At 28.4% G+C, this 16,317-nt stretch overlaps 3 protein-coding genes across 3 annotated transcripts; 1 reads left to right on the forward strand and 2 right to left on the reverse strand.

Annotated features, from left to right (window-relative positions):
- Positions 1-1,379: 1,379 nt before the first annotated feature.
- On the reverse strand, positions 1,380-7,922 carry LOC126549028 (uncharacterized). Its single transcript, XM_050197346.1, has 2 exons — positions 7,226-7,922; positions 1,380-1,680 (listed from the first exon to the last, which is right to left on the reverse strand). The coding sequence occupies exons 1-2, from the start codon at positions 7,469-7,471 to the stop codon at positions 1,420-1,422; spliced, it is 507 nt and encodes a 168-aa protein (XP_050053303.1). The 5' UTR covers positions 7,472-7,922; the 3' UTR covers positions 1,380-1,419.
- Positions 7,923-11,506: 3,584 nt separating this feature from the next.
- LOC114126500 (eukaryotic initiation factor 4A-like) lies at positions 11,507-13,226 on the reverse strand. The gene is made up of 3 exons (XM_027990453.2): positions 12,815-13,226; positions 12,379-12,760; positions 11,507-12,313 (listed from the first exon to the last, which is right to left on the reverse strand). The coding sequence occupies exons 1-3, from the start codon at positions 13,184-13,186 to the stop codon at positions 11,832-11,834; spliced, it is 1,236 nt and encodes a 411-aa protein (XP_027846254.2). The 5' UTR covers positions 13,187-13,226; the 3' UTR covers positions 11,507-11,831.
- Positions 13,227-14,762: 1,536 nt separating this feature from the next.
- Positions 14,763-15,521, forward strand: LOC126549283 (uncharacterized). Its single transcript, XM_050197983.1, has 2 exons — positions 14,763-15,192; positions 15,268-15,521. Exons 1-2 carry the CDS (start codon positions 14,763-14,765, stop codon positions 15,519-15,521), a joined length of 684 nt encoding a protein of 227 aa, XP_050053940.1.
- The last annotated feature ends 796 nt before the right edge of the window (positions 15,522-16,317 follow it).

Genomic DNA, 16,317 nt, shown 5'->3' on the forward strand with positions numbered 1-16,317 from the left:
TAATATGTATAATAGAAAATAATAAGAGTGGTTGTTTTGATTAAAGTGCTACCATTGATTAATTATACATGTAGTTTTGTACATTTTTAATCAACGGTGCTACTTATTATGGGTTTATGACTATCAAAAATATTTACATGATTACATTTGGGAGACATTTTAATAATTTTTCAATTACTGACTTAGATTACCCTTTATTGTAAATTTCATTAAATTTGCTAGAAAAATAAAATTATTGGCGGATCCCAAATGGCTCCCATCAATAAAGATTTAATGAACAAATTAATTCTTAAACGACTCCCATAGAAAAAAATTAAATTATAGCTCAGTCATGTCAATGCACCTAAATTTTTTAAAAAGCAAGAGTTCATTAGGAACATCATTGATGAATTTTCTTAGAGTTAAATAACATGTATGGATTATACAAAAAACTTATGCCTAAAAAATTTACACAATGTATGATTTCTTTTCTACTGAACATGCATTTTTTTAACACTAAAATTAATATATTATTTTATTTAAAAAAATCACGCTAATTTTTCTATATAATATTTATAATTTACTTAGTTAACACCAACACATCATGTTTACCACACCTCTTTTAAGACAGTTTAAAGTTTGTATGAAAAGAAGATGAATTTGTATTGTAAAAAACCAGTCGTTTGAAAATTTATCTTTTTGTTAAAACAGGAGCCAAATGGGCTTTGACCAAAATTCTAGTTAATTTTTTATTTTATAAATGAGGACAATAAGTATAATATGGTCAAATGGTCAATCAATTATAATAATGCAATTATATCATACAATTTGATGTGTGATTAAACATTTTATTAGTCATTTTGTCCAACTACATCAATGGATAATCTAAAAATGAATATTCATGGTATGTAAATGATGAAATAAATAATAAAATAAAATTACAAAACAATTATACTCACAAAATCATAAGTTAAAATAACATCAAATGTATGAAAAACATAATAATTTAATGAAAATGAAAATGAAAGGAAGTTGTGTAATAATACATAGTTATCAACCTTTTTAAATAATCATAAAATAGTTAACAGTCTTATAAAATAGTGAAATGAAATTAAGCTTAAAAAAATTTACAGAAAATATATTTTATTTAACCAACGTCCATTGATTAAACACAATCATTATGATGTATAAGTATAAATTAATGTATAATATATTAAGTACAATAGGCAAAATGTTTTTATTTCTGGTACTTATTAGAAAACTTTACTTTGCATTAAATTAGGTTGACCTAATTATCTTAGTATACCTATTATCCTATTATCTATGTTAATTTTTTTTTTTAAATATAAAAAACAGGATATTGTTATTTTAATGGTAGTTAATAATTAATTAAAATTAAATTTATGAATTAAAATCTTGCTTTTTAATTAAAGAAATAAATCAAAATTTAACAATATATTGAACATAATAATCACATTGTGTTTTTGGTGCATCTGTCAATATTTTTACAACTAAGACATTTATGTCAGTAATAGCATGTGTTGTGTTGTTTAATAAATCTGAAAATGTTTTATAAAACATAGGATGTTGAGAGTTTTCATATATCCCTCCATCTCGTTTTCTTGCATATCTTCTATAATCACAGTTAAATTTCAATGCTATCTTCAAATCATCTTTATGAACTCCGTGAAAAACTGTATCCTGTAATAAATATTTTCAATAAAAATATACTGATAGAAAATAATGAAAATTCACAAACAGCAAGTTAACAACAGTTAATACTTCATAATAGGTACTACTTTCTTCTTCTAATTATCAAGTAAAACACTCCTACTTCCTAGCCAATATTAATAGGCATCTACATCCACAGATAGGAATAGGTTTTACTTCAATCACTCATTTCTAGTTTTTGACACAATTAAAATGATTTTTAATTAAATTTTGAAATAAATAAGCTTATAGGTGTTTATAGGTATGTACCACATTACAGTGTGTACATGATAAATGGAATCTGGTTTTATAGGTACATAATCTAAGGTACAAACGTACAGGTGCATAGTGTTTCACACTACCTACCTAGTTAGGGCGAACAAATTTCTTAAAAATATTTTATTCAACTCAGTTTTGTTAAAATATAATGTGTAACCTTGTTTGTTTTTATTAATAATTTATAAGACATAAAATAATAATAATAAAAAAAAATAACATCATTAACAAATATTAAATTATTTACCTATTACCTATAACCCATTTAGTTCATCTTGGTCATCGGTGATCGTTTCAATTACTATCTTATAAGCAGTACTTGATTTGGGGGGGGACGGCGGGGGGACGGAGTCCCCCTTCTTTTTAATTTTTTTTTAGCGTACCCCTTCTATTTATTTGAAACGGAACGCTGGGAACGCAACATTTACTATAGAGAATTTGTAAATCATCAGTTTTTCTGATGCAAAATATACCTATAGGCTATAATCTATAGCCATAATATTTATACATTTGAATCGAAAATGAAAAAAAAAATTGATTGTTAAATTGCTAATAAATTGTATTATGTCCACATAAATATAAGCTATAAGCATATATCTGTGATTATGCCATAGATACATTTTATGAATTAAATTTTTATAAATCGTAAATCATAATATAAATGACGATATACGTAATATAATAGATGATGTGATAACTCGTCTTATCTCCAATTACCAAAGTATAATTATTAATACCATGGTTCATGGGCTTGTGAAAACAACGTTCATAGATAATAGATAATACTATAATAGAAGATAATAGAATTCTTCTATTATCTATGACGTCGTTGATTGACGGTTGTTGAAAAAATCAACTGTCATTCTACATTTTTACATTTATTACTCAAGATTTTAGTGTGAACATTGAAAAACCTTAAATTGTTTATTAACTCATAATTATTAGGAAAGTCTATTTTAAGAATTATAATAATTAGGTATAACGTATAACCTGTGTCATTTAAAAATTTTAATTTGTCATCAAAAAATTCATATCAGATTACCAGAAATTGAAAAATGGAATCTAAAAGAAAATGTACTGTACTTTCTTACTTCAAAAAGAAATTAAAACCAACCAATAACAATGAGGTATGAGCAAATGATTTATAGTTTTTAACCTTTATTATTTGAGTATAATCTTATTATTTTGTACCTGTTGCATTTTTATTATATTTAGTAATTGATTTATTATAACACAATTATCAACTTGATAGTATAGACTTGTTTGGTGTTCTTGTTTTATAGGAGACCTCTGTGAATACCCAAATGAATATTGAAAGTGTGTCAATGAATATTACACTGCCACTGGTAAGTAATATCAAATATTTTAATGTAATAATTTATGTTATAAAATAAATTATTTCTCATATCAATCATATGTAGATATTTTATTGTGTTGGTATTTGGATTAAATTAATAATAATAATTTTATTTATTTAATTTAATCTAAAGACAGGTGTATAATTAGAGTTAAATTTTACAAGTGTGTAATTACTAATTAGTGTTTAATTATTTCGAACAGCAAAACTGATTCTACAACCATAACACAGTCCGTGTTCTATATAAGAGATTGTTATGCTATAACTTGCCACATACAGTGTTTAAAAAAGAAATTTTCACAATTAAGTCTTCATAACAATCTTAAAATTATTTTTCATAATAGTTAATCTGCAATTGATTAACTATTAAACAGTGGGTAATTATTAAAAGCATGTATATTGTAATCATTAAACATTTTACACTATTCTGCCTACTTATTTAATTAGCTTTTAGTAGTATACAATATAATAATAATACTATTGAACATTTATAGCCAATAGTTATAATTTTGCTTTTGGATTTATATACATTTTTAAATTTTTAATTAAATTTATTAAGAGCTTGTGTATGAATTCCATTCATTTTACATTATTCTTGTGAAAATAAGTTCACATTTTCTCAGCTTTTAATTGCATGCAGAATATATTTTATACTAGGCAATGTTTTTTGAAAATATATGCTTTTATAGATCAAACTAAATAATTGGCTTGTTTGATAAAATGTATTATTGTATACTTATATTAAAATATATAACTATATGTCTATATATAATTTTTAGGGCAATATTACTGCAGAAAGTGGAAACTAAAGCATCAGAAAATGAAGTCTTTTTACCAAATACAGAATCACCAGATTGTTGGGACGATAAACAAGTGAAGTATTTTACAGAAGAATATTCATGGATTTTTTTCAATAAAAAAAAAATTGGTTGCAAAATATGTTCTAAGGCCAATTTTAATTTAACAAAACACCAAGGCACTCATGGTTCACAAGAATGGATGAATGGAGAAATATGTAAAGTTGGAGATGATTTTAAGAAACAGCAAACAAATTTAAGAAAAAAAATTTCAAAACATAAATCTTCTCAAAGCCATTTACACGCTGAACGTATAATTGAAAAACAAAAGTTGGAAATTATGCCAACTCAAGTATTAAAAACTTCATATATTGACATTGAAAATACAAAAAGAATATTCAGGACAGCATATACCATAGCAAAGAATCAAAGACCTTACACAGACATGCAAAATTTAGTGGATCTTCAAATAATTAATGGCTTGGATATGGGGAGAATTCTTCAAACAAATAAAGCATGTAGCAATATAATTGATCATATAACATTTGAAATGCGAAAGAAACTATGTCTTGACCTTTTGCATAACAAAAGAAAAATATGTATTATTGTTGACGAGTCTACAACGTTAAGCCAAAAGAGTATGTTGGTTATTTGTTTGAGATCTGCTGTATCCAATAACAATGATGTGATTACATACTTTTTTAATATTATTGAAGTTCAAAATACATCTGCTAATTCTATAAAAACTGCTATTTTAACTGATCTTTATGCACATGGGTTAACGGACGATTTTTTAAAAGAAAATTTGATAGCTTTTGTGAGCGACGGTGCTTCAAATATGTTGGGTAGATTGTCCGGTGTTGGTGTTCAGCTACAAAGCATATATCCTAACATTTTAATTTGGCATTGCTGTAACCATCGATTAGAATTAGCAGTATCTGATACATTAAAAGAAGTTCAAGGAACAAATCATTTCCAGTCATTCATAGAAAAAATATATGCATTGTATCATCAATCACCCAAAAACATGAATGAACTTAGTGAGTGTGCTGCTTCATTAGAAACGAAACTCTTACATATTGGTAAAATCTTCACAATTAGATGGGTGCTTCTAGTGAAAAAACATTAAAAGCAGTTTGGAATAATTATGTGTCACTATCTGATCATTTTTCTAAAGCAGCTATTGATATAAAAAGAGACTCAAAAGAAAGATCTAAATATGTGGGCCTAAAACGTATTCTAACATCAGTAGAATTTATTATGAATCTAGGTAAATCGAGTATTTTTTGTTTTTAAATTACATTTTTAATTAACTTTCTTTGTATTTCAGGAATTATGTATGATGGGCTATCTGAACTTGCAGACTTATCGTTACAGTTGCAAGAGAGAAGTTTATCACTTTCAGCTGCAAATAGGGCTATAGAACGTACCATTAGAATATTTGATTCAATGGCTAATATATGTGGACCAAAAACACAAGAAGCTATGGATGCAGGGACACATTTTATGTTCAAAAATGTACAATTAATCACAAACAAATCAATTCCTAAAATTCAACATGGTCAGTTCTTTATGAGTTTAGCTAATAACTTGGGTACTAGACTATTTACTACTCAAGCAAATCATGTGTCTAAAAATAAAAATGGCTTTAAAAGTGAGTTTGATGAACTTTTAAAAGATTTGGATGTGTTAAATTCTAATTACTGGCCTGATAATGTTGATATTCTGTATGGAGATGACTGTGTTAGAAGATTAGTTACAAGGTTTCATTTAGATGAAAAAACTACGATCCGAGGATTCCGTGAGTTTAAAGATACAAAAGATTCCTCACAAATAAACGATCTACATCCTCTTTTGACTGCAGTCAGAACAATTGCAATTTCTTCCTCTGAATGTGAGAGATCATTCAGTGCGATGAACAACATAGTAACATCAAAAAGAAATGCTTTGACTACAGGGCATATATCTTCATTGGTTTTTCTTAACTGCATCGGACCTCCCATTCAGTTGTTCAAACCAGATCATTATGTTGAGACCTGGATTAAAAGTGGCAGAAGAAATGCAGATGAATTAAATTGTCCTAAAAGATCTTTTAAAGATGAAGATAAATCATATGACCATTTATGGACCTTATTTAATATGTAGTATTATGTCTTAAAAAAATAATTAACAAAAGAGTGTATTTTTCTTTTAAGTTTTAATATATGTTTGTATAACAAATTTATTTTTTTGGGATTATGGGTGGTTGAAGGGGGGTGTGGGGGGCTTTGCCCCCCACGGTAATGTGACGGTTAATTTTGTGTGGAACGCTTGTTCATCAAATATCTGCTGAGTCCCCCTTCTATTTTTTTTCCAAATCAAGCACTGCTTATAAGTTATAATGTAAAGTAATACTAATTATTTTGGTAGTTTGTGAAGTCGGTAGATGGCCAAGATCAACCGGACAGGTTATACTAAAGCATAAGTGCAAGTAGGACCAAAATTTATTTTTTCCTTAGGTATTAATTATCTATTTAGACATTTTCCATAAAATACTTCTCCATAAGTCAGTAAATGGTTTGAAATATACCTATTATACAAATTTACATCAATATGTATATTAGTATAATGGGTATTTACTATCGTTAATGGAAATTTAATCAGGCTACCTACTAAACATTGTAAGAACAGTCCTAAAAGACTATATTTTCAATAATTTAAAATTAAAAAGGACAAAATTGGCTCAATAATTTAGAGCAAAAATAATTAGTTTCTTATTTGAAAAAATTAAGCTGATGTTGCCACAGGATATTCTTTTCTATCTTAGAAATCTAAGTACTGTACTTCATTGAAGAAAATATTTTTAGTGACTTATTGTCTAAAATATTTGAGAGAGCTAAGCCACCTTATCTAGCTGTGTCTACTACCGTCTATGCTACATAGATAGGCCACTATATAATGGTTAATACAATATCATATTATATTAATTCAACTATTATTCTTTTACATATTTTAATAGTATCCGTGTATTATACAAGGTGTGTACATAGCATAGTGCCACAGTATGAAGCACACATAATAATATGAAGACCACGAGTAGGTACCTATATAGGTATTAGGTACTTACTTCATAAGTGGACTGAATCATTTCACGCCTCAACATGAAACGGCCGTACGTGAATGGGTTTTGCACTCTTGAAATTCGACTGACGTGTGCTCCGTAAAACATCGATTCGACAAAATAATATTCATCGGCGTTTCTCGACGGCGACAGAGAGAACACCATATTGCTGCATGTATATGAAGGCACGGGGTCCCAATAGTCTGGCAAGTGATTCAACACAAAAGCCAACATTGAATTTGAATCGTCCATATTCGCGACTAAATCGAGAATAGCGTGTCAATCGTTGTTGTACGATATTGTTTTCCCGAAAAATAAAAATCGTAATTCGTCGGTTAGTTTGGGCGTCTGATGACGGTCGACGGTCGGATGGCGGAATACGGTCGTGGACGAAAGTAACGCACTAACGCAATAACACTGATTGGCGATTATCAAGGAAAAAAATATTAATTAAAATTTAAAATACTATGACGGCGGTGGGGACAGGGATGGAGTGACGATATTCGGACTGGACGACAGCGGTCCTAAACTCTTGGCTCAAAATAAACAAATAAAGATCTATTTTTAATTTAATCATGATAAACACGACTTATTATACCGTCTCCGTTAGGGAAAACCTGAGGTGTTGGCGGTTTTTGGATCGTCTGTAGTCTGTACTTCGTAATGTTTGTATGTTTGTACGACGTTACGTCATTCTCGTATCTCAGCATGTGTATTGTGTACACCATTTTGAATTGTCTATAATTGTGGCTTGTGTAGACAGTATCATAGAAAAAGCCATTGAAATGTTACTATTTATGCTAAAAAAATGCATTTTAACCATGAAAATGCTACTAAAAAATGACTTGGAAATATAAAATGTCTACTGAAAATAATTTTTAGTTTCGAAAAATTACTCATTAAAAAATAGGTACATTTTTTATGTTCAAATAAATTAATTCTTAAATAAAACATCTAAATACAATTTAATATCGATTCTATAATTCATATTTTATACAAGACAATAAATTAAAAACTGTTTTATTAAATTTTATTTACCTATTTACAAATTAATATACATGTAAAAAATATATATAATTTGCATTATGTAGTGTTCTTTCACATTTAAGAAATATTTACCGATAAGACGACAACATTTCACTGTAGGTAGTAGCAAAAATAAAATATATCCATAGTACCTAATTTTACATTAAATTGATAAATACATAGGTAGGTACGCATTTGTTCTAAAAATATCGAAAAACTCATGAAATTAACAAAAATTAATTATAAAAATTAAGATAGGCAAGTGTAAAGTGGGTAATGTTCTGCTGTACAGAAGGTTATGCCGTTATGGATATCGGAGTGAACCTCGGACATATGGAGAGTAGCCTTGGTCACTATAATGGACGTGTTAAATTTGAATGCAATAATAGGTATCATTGTATACGAAAAACGATTCTGAACGCAAATGATTTGTCTTGAAAACAAATTTATTAGTTTTATGTCTCTCCTAAACAGTATCTATGTGATTTTATAGTTATGCGGTATTTCGATAGTTTTTTAATGGCATTTAGAAAATCTTCAGGGGAACTCTGTATTAAACTTTGAATCCTTAGCTATAAATAAAAACATTTAATACATTTTTAACTAAAAATTCTTACGATTATTAATAATATTAATTATTATACAATAGGACTATAGGAGTAACCAACTGGCTAAATAGCGTACTCAGGATTTTTCAATGGTGAAGGGAGAGTCTTAAAAATAAATAATTACTCAGTTTCTAGAGAATTATAAAATTGAAAAATATTAAATAAAGTGAGTGCTTTTTTATTTCTTACTTGTATTAAGAATAAATATGACAAATTTTTTGTAGCGGAGATCCAAATTTTACCAAAGAAGTTACCAATAAACAGCCTACCTATTTATTACTCTATAGTCCATACTTAAACATACCTATACTATTATAATTTTATAATTTTATAGATTTATTTGTTTTTATCTAACCTAATTTTTAATTTTTTTTAATTTTTACTGTAAGATATATTCTATGTTTTAGGTAAATATGTATGTTCTAATCTATTGTATTCCAGTGTACTGCAGTCAAACGCGATAAAAAAAAAAATTAAGAATTAAACATACAAACAATTTATATATTACATATATGAAAAAAAAACTCAACAAAAGTAATGGACAATGAAATACATTTTTATTTGGTTCAGCGGCTGAACTTCAGCCTAATAATTGAAATCGCTTAGATGATGTTTTTGCAAATTGATTTTCGAATTTCAAATTCGGAATAATCTAATCACTAGTATAACTAGAAATTGTCGTCCGTAGTCTACTTGAAATCGACCTTACCACGTTATTTTTTATTTTACCCCTCCCCCCTTTAAAAATACCCTATTAACAGTATATTAAAAAAGAGTATTTAAAATTTTTACAAAATTATATTTTTGGAGAAATTCAAATCAAAAAATCAAAAATGAGGAATAGTCAATCTCAAGCAGACTTGACCGTAAATTCAAATCTGTTTTCAGAATTCTTGTAGCTTCATTATATCAATCGGTACATTAGATATAGAACATGTTTAAAATCATATGTTGCACGTGTTACCGCTTTCAATACCCATAACCAAAAATATTTGCATAAAGCTTTAGGCTATATATAGAATATTGGGCACCAAACATTTCGGCCTCGTGATAACAGGAATCATTATTATCATGAAATAAACGATGTCCCCTTATATGTTTATTTATTCGTTTTAATGACCTTATTACCTATAACCTAATTAGTACATTAATAAATAAGGTACTTGTTTATTCTTTAATTACTTAATATAAATCTGATTATTATTAATGTGGTAGTAGTAATTATCTTTCAACAGGAGAATAAATTACCTAATGTTTTATTACAATATTTATGAGACCGATAGAAAAATATTATAATTCATAGAAATTTTTCAAACAAACGAGTGTAATAAAAAAAAATCTCTGTTAGTTCCTCCAAAACTTCTATAGGGTTACAACTTATAAGTAAGTAATTTTTAACTTTTACAATTATTTAACTTATATATTACTATATAACTTTTTTATAAAAAAAACATTTCAGTTTAAAAAATATATATATATTGGCAGTTACAGGGACTGCCGTTAAAAGTGAAAACTTAGAACTTTTAGTTCTGAATTTTAAATTTCATAATTTTTTAATTAAAATATCACCATCAATCTGGTTTTACATCTATTAACACTCCGAGCAATAATTATAATATAATATATTATGCATGTTTATTTTTTTTTTTGTTTTTACTTTTTTGTGTTTGTGTACAGCGTAACTTGTTAGATTCTGAACGAAGTGATGAATGTATTGATGTTACAATGATGTCTGTGTTTTTTTTACCACTAGATATTCCAAATTTCAAGTTCGTACGTTGAGTGGTTTTTGAGACAATCTTGATGAGGAATTATTTAGAATAGTATATAAATATTAATAATAATAATTGTTTTTTTTTTTTACTTAGCCAACTAATTTTATCAACAATGTAAATAATAATAATAATAATGATAATGTTTGTTTTTTTTGTTACTATGTATGGCAACGACTGTTATATAGAAACGGCTGCGTGATTCTGAATTTAATATAAATGTCCACTAAAAAGTTCGCTTTTTTTCATTTATAACTTAATTTCTAAACGTTCGATTTTGATGATTTTTACAAAAGCACGTTATACATAATATTTCTGATGATTTGGAGTTTTTCGTATTTATAAGTTTGAATTCACACGCTGAGGCGCTGTGATTAAATATCGCGCGTGGTCATACGGCGGGAATAATGTTGGTTGCTCGCGGCAACGTTTCAGAAGCTTTGACAAGAAATTCTAAGTAACTTTTATTTTTTATACTTTATCTTAATATTTTAAGAATTGAGTATTATATTTCTCAAAAAATAGTAATTTAGACATTTTTCACAAGTTAGTAGTTTATTAAATCTAAAATTTTGGGTCTATCGATTTTTTTTTTCATGAATAAGTTTGATAAAAAAATTGTTTGTGTTTAGCCACATATTTTTGTTCTACAGTGGTGAACAACTTTTTTTATCCACAATCTACAAACATTTATACTTACGTATTACTCATTGTAAATAACATTTTACAATTAAATAAATCAATATATTTTATTAAAATACTTCAATACTTGTAAAATTATTATAAACGCTTAACAGTATTCAATACAACTTTTGAAATTTAAGAGCATAAACATAATATTTAAAAAATCTGCCAATTTCAAGACAACATACTATTTACAACCGAGAAGAAATCATCAAACGGAAGTACAACGAGACTATGAAAATTGTATAATAAGATTTATTTAAAAGCAAAATATACCAAGTATTAAAATGTGCACTTATCATTTTTGTAAATTGGATTATTGCAATAGTCATGTCACTCAAACACTGTGAAATGAAAAGGAAAAAAAACTGTTTAATGATAAAATATTGGATAGTTTTTAATTACAATTTTTTTGTGGTTTTTTTTTATATAAGTATTTATATATAAAAAGAAAATTTGAACCGTTTTTTAACGCTGTATTTCACTTGATTCAAAGTAACTACTCACAGTTACAAAGAATGTCTACAGAAAATCGGTCATATCTTGTGGCATATCGAGCACTTGAGTGTTGTAATATGATTCAATATCCTTCATAGTTCTTTTGTCGTCATCAGTGATAAAATTAATGGTGACTCTATTACGACCGGAATACCAACGTTTAACCCTATAAATGTAGTTTTCGCGATTGGACGGCAAATTATAATTGATAACCGCTGAAACACTACAAAAATTGCTTCGAGCGAAATAATCAGTGGTAATAAGAACACGACTAGCACCAGAATTGAATTGACGCATAATTAGCTCACATCGACGTTGGCTCATTCCTTTATGCATAGCTGAGACAATAAATGTTTTCAAATGCATATTTTCAGTCAACCACTCTACCTTACGATGTGTGTTACAGAAGATCACAACCTGGGTGAAACTAAGAGTGTCAAATAAATCACATAAAGTGTCAAACTTCCATTCTTCTTTGGTAACATTAATGTAAAACTGTTTAATATCTAAATAAATAAAAATTAATTAATTAAGGAAATAGACTTAAAAAACTAAGGGCAATCATACAAACCTTTCAATATCAGTTCTTCGTTTTGAACGAGAATGCGTATTGGTTTTCGCATGAAGTGAGTGCTCACATTCAAAACGTCCTCGCGAATGGTACTAGACAACTTAATGACCTGAATATCTTTTTCGAGGAATTTGAACACCTCTTTAATTTGATATTTCCTTTCGAAACCTTGAGACAACATTTCATTAACTTCGTTCAACACAAATATCTTGATAAATTGAGTTCGTAGTGATTTTCTAGCAATCATATCATAAACACGGCCAAGAGTTCCTACCACTACATGGGATCCAGTATCCAGCTTACGCATGTCATCACGAATCTTTGTACCGCCAATGCAAGCATGACAATCTACTTTCATGAAATAACCCAAAGCAATAACCATCTAAAAACAATATTATATTGTAAACAGCTCATCTAACCAAACAAATAGGCTTACCTTTTGAATCTGTTTTACCAATTCACGTGTTGGTGCCAAAATAAGTGCTTGGCACTCATTCAAACTTATATCAATTCGTTGGAGAATAGAAATTGAAAAAGTAACTGTCTTTCCAGTACCATATTGGGCCTGAGCAATGACATCATGTCCCTTAATGCACGGCAAAATAGCACGTTGTTGAATAGCTGTTGGCTTTTCATAACCATATGCATAGATACCACGCAACAATTCTTCTTTTAAATTCATCTCATCAAAGTTATCCACCACTTCATTCCAGTCCGACTCAATAGTTCCACTAAAGTCCATGCCGGATGGTCCCGAGTAGTTATTGGTTTCACTAGGAGGTCCATTTTTCGTCTCATTAGAATTCATTATTTTTAAAATATTCTGAAAGCAATGAAATTAAAATTAAAAAAACTACACAAAATATTTTGAAAAAATGCAAAAGATTTAATTCTCACAAATATTTTGTAAATACTAAAAAAAGTATAACTCAAAAATTAATATAGGTAGGCATATAAGTATAACAATTTTTTGTCATTTAATGATAAACTATATCTTAATAAATTACAGAATTAAAAAATACTTATCTAAAATTAATACAGTTAAAATAACAACAATGTAAAATAATTTTATTGTATATAATTTATTAATTGGTTATAAATTATAATATAACAAAAATAATACACTAATGCAATATTAATAAAAATAGTTTGAAGTAACTACAAAACAATAGACGAAAATTAACATACAATACATTTAACAATGAATTATTGTTATACCTGTAATAACAAAACTTTTCAAGGATTCTGACACTATAAGAATATAATTTTAATTAATTTAAACACATACTTTATTAAAATTAAAAATCACCACTCATCATCTAATACGGTTAACTATCCAATTGATAATATTTATTAACAAAAATTTATCGATGTATCTAAATAATAATTTTTAATATTAATTATTTATCATCAAATTTTTAAAATCCAATCAGTTTCATACTTAGCATATTAAGCTAGTATTTTATAAGGTTATTTTAAATTAACATACATAAAAAAATTAATAATATAATCTTCTTAATACAATTTTCTTCTAATATATAAAATTCTCGTGTCACAGTGTTAGTTATCGAACTCCTTCGAAACGACTTGACCGATTTTCATGAAATTTTCTGTGTATATTTGATAGGTCTGAGAATACGTTTAAGGCTAATTCAAAAAGGGGATTGACCACCCCCAGGAGGTGCTCAAACAGGAATTTTGAGATTTACGATAGAAATTTTTGTTTATAAATGGTTGCTATGGGGTTATAAGATTTGAGAATAATATTAATTTATTAGTGGTTGCCATTGGTAATATATAATAAAATAAATATAATTAATGTAATTAATTGAACAAAGAACCATTTACGACCGCATTATGCTCGCAGTTTTAGCAGGACAAGGTGGGTTCTTCTTTTTGGATGCACCAGGTGGAACTGGCAAAACATTTTTTATTTCGATAATTCTCGACAAAATACGATCAAATAATGGCATCGCATTGGCCGTTGCTTCATCGAGCATTGCGGAAACTTTATTGGATGGAGGCAGAACAACAGTACAGCATATTAAATATTTAAGCTGCCACTTAATATTCAAAATAACTCTGACGCAGTGTGTAACATAAAAAAAACAATCGTCCATGGCCACAATGCTGAAACAGTGTAAAATTATCATCTGAGATGAATGTACTATGGCACACAAGCATTCGCTCGAGGCATTGAACAGGACATTGAAAGATATTAAAACAACGACAAGCCATTTGGCGGCACTCTGTTAGTCCTTTCAGGTGATTTCAGACAAACACTTCTCGTCATTCCATGTTCAACATACGCTGATGAGATCAACGCTTGCTTAAAATCATCTTCATGGTGGCGTAATATTGAAAAAGTACAGCTGAAAGTAAATATGCGCGTTAAAATTATCCAAGATCCATCCGCTGAAACATTCTCAAAACAACTCTTAGATATCGGCGATGGAAAAGTTACTATAGATGAAACTGGATGCGTAAAATTACCGACCGATTTCTGCACAATCATTAATTCGAAAGATGCTCTCATTGAACAAATATTTCCCGATGTGCACATACAGTATATAAATCATGAGTGGCTTGCAGAAAAAGAAATTTTATCGCCAAAAAATGTGGACGTTGACGATTTCAATCTGAAGATACAACAGTTTTTGCCAGGAAACTTGGTATCATACAAATCTATTGATATAGTTTGCGATGCAAGCGAAGCTGCAAATTTTCCAACAGAGATTTTGAACTCACTAGATTTGCCTGGCATACCACTGCATAATTTACAATTGAACGTTGGATTTCCGATTATTTTGCTACGTAATTTGAACCCTCTATGACTGTGCAACGGTACGCGATTAGTCATTAAAAAAATAATGAAAAACGTTATTGAAGCCAGCATTTTAAATGGCAAGTTCAGAGGTGAAAATATATTAATACCACGAATCCCTATTATACCTACAGATGTGCCAATTCAATTTAAACGTTATCAATTTCCGATTATATTGGCATTTGCAATGATTATCAATAAGTCCCAAGGCCAAACGATGTCTGTTTGTGGCTTAGATTTGAGCACACCATGTTTTTCACACGGACAATTATACGTGGCATGCTCTCGAGTGGGTAAACATCCAGTTTGTTTGTGTTAGCTAAAGATGGGCTAATAAAAAATATTGTTCACGCTATAGCATTAAGAAATTTATATTGTTTGTTAATGCTATAGCGTGAACAATATTTTTAAATATAATTTTGAGAAATAAATTATAATAAATTAAAAAAATTAATGTTTGGTGTTTTGTTATTTGTTAATTGGCTCCCATGATCTTTGCTTCCATGGCTGAGTTGCACTTATTGCTGTGAGTTACACCAAAAATGAGTTGAACAATCATAATTTTTTTGTGATTTTTTCGGGCCACGAAGTGCACAGGATCAGCTATATTATATATAAATGAATGTTTGTGTGCAGATCTGTGGGAAGAAGAAAGGCTAATTTAAAAAGGGTTAAATTTGGTATTTTTATTCATCGAATTTTACTACGTTAAGGTTAGGTTAAGCTTATGTATTAATTAATTATATTAATCCACCGTATTATGTCAAACTTGGTATAACTTTGATCTTTATTAGAATTAAATCATACACTTGCATACAAACAGCTCTAGGTCCGCGATCTACAGCAGGTAGATTGCCTACCTGATAATATAGTGTTGCGAATCAGAATTTTTATTCCAGGCAACAGAAAACTTAAGATAAATCTAGAACATCATCTACCGAATATTAAATAACGAATTGAACAAAGTTTGAGTCATATAGAGTTGATATATTTAACGAGCAACGAAGTGCACGGGATCAGCTAGTAGATATATATATATATAATTTACACAGGATCCATACATTGTTATAATATTTGAAGTCCATTATATTAACAATCAATAGGTATTATAATTA

This window comes from Aphis gossypii, chromosome 1 (genome assembly GCF_020184175.1).
Source record: "Aphis gossypii isolate Hap1 chromosome 1, ASM2018417v2, whole genome shotgun sequence".
Classification (NCBI taxonomy): Eukaryota; Metazoa; Arthropoda; class Insecta; order Hemiptera; family Aphididae; genus Aphis; species Aphis gossypii.

Excerpts from the sequence above, each read along its gene's own strand:
- LOC126549028 (XM_050197346.1), bottom strand. The coding sequence starts at position 7,471 with ATGGACGATTCAAATTCAATGTTGGCTTTTGTGTTGAATCACTTGCCA. Across the intron at positions 1,681-7,225 it reads TGATTCAGTCCACTTATGAA|GATACAGTTTTTCACGGAGT; the intron begins GTAAGTACCTAA and ends TATTTATTACAG.
- LOC114126500 (XM_027990453.2), bottom strand. The coding sequence starts at position 13,186 with ATGAATTCTAATGAGACGAAAAATGGACCTCCTAGTGAAACCAATAAC. Across the intron at positions 12,761-12,814 it reads TGGTAAAACAGATTCAAAAG|ATGGTTATTGCTTTGGGTTA; the intron begins GTAAGCCTATTT and ends TATTGTTTTTAG. Across the intron at positions 12,314-12,378 it reads CGAAGAACTGATATTGAAAG|ATATTAAACAGTTTTACATT; the intron begins GTTTGTATGATT and ends TTATTTATTTAG.
- LOC126549283 (XM_050197983.1), top strand. The coding sequence starts at position 14,763 with ATGCGCGTTAAAATTATCCAAGATCCATCCGCTGAAACATTCTCAAAA. Across the intron at positions 15,193-15,267 it reads ATTTCCGATTATTTTGCTAC|CCAGCATTTTAAATGGCAAG; the intron begins GTAATTTGAACC and ends ACGTTATTGAAG.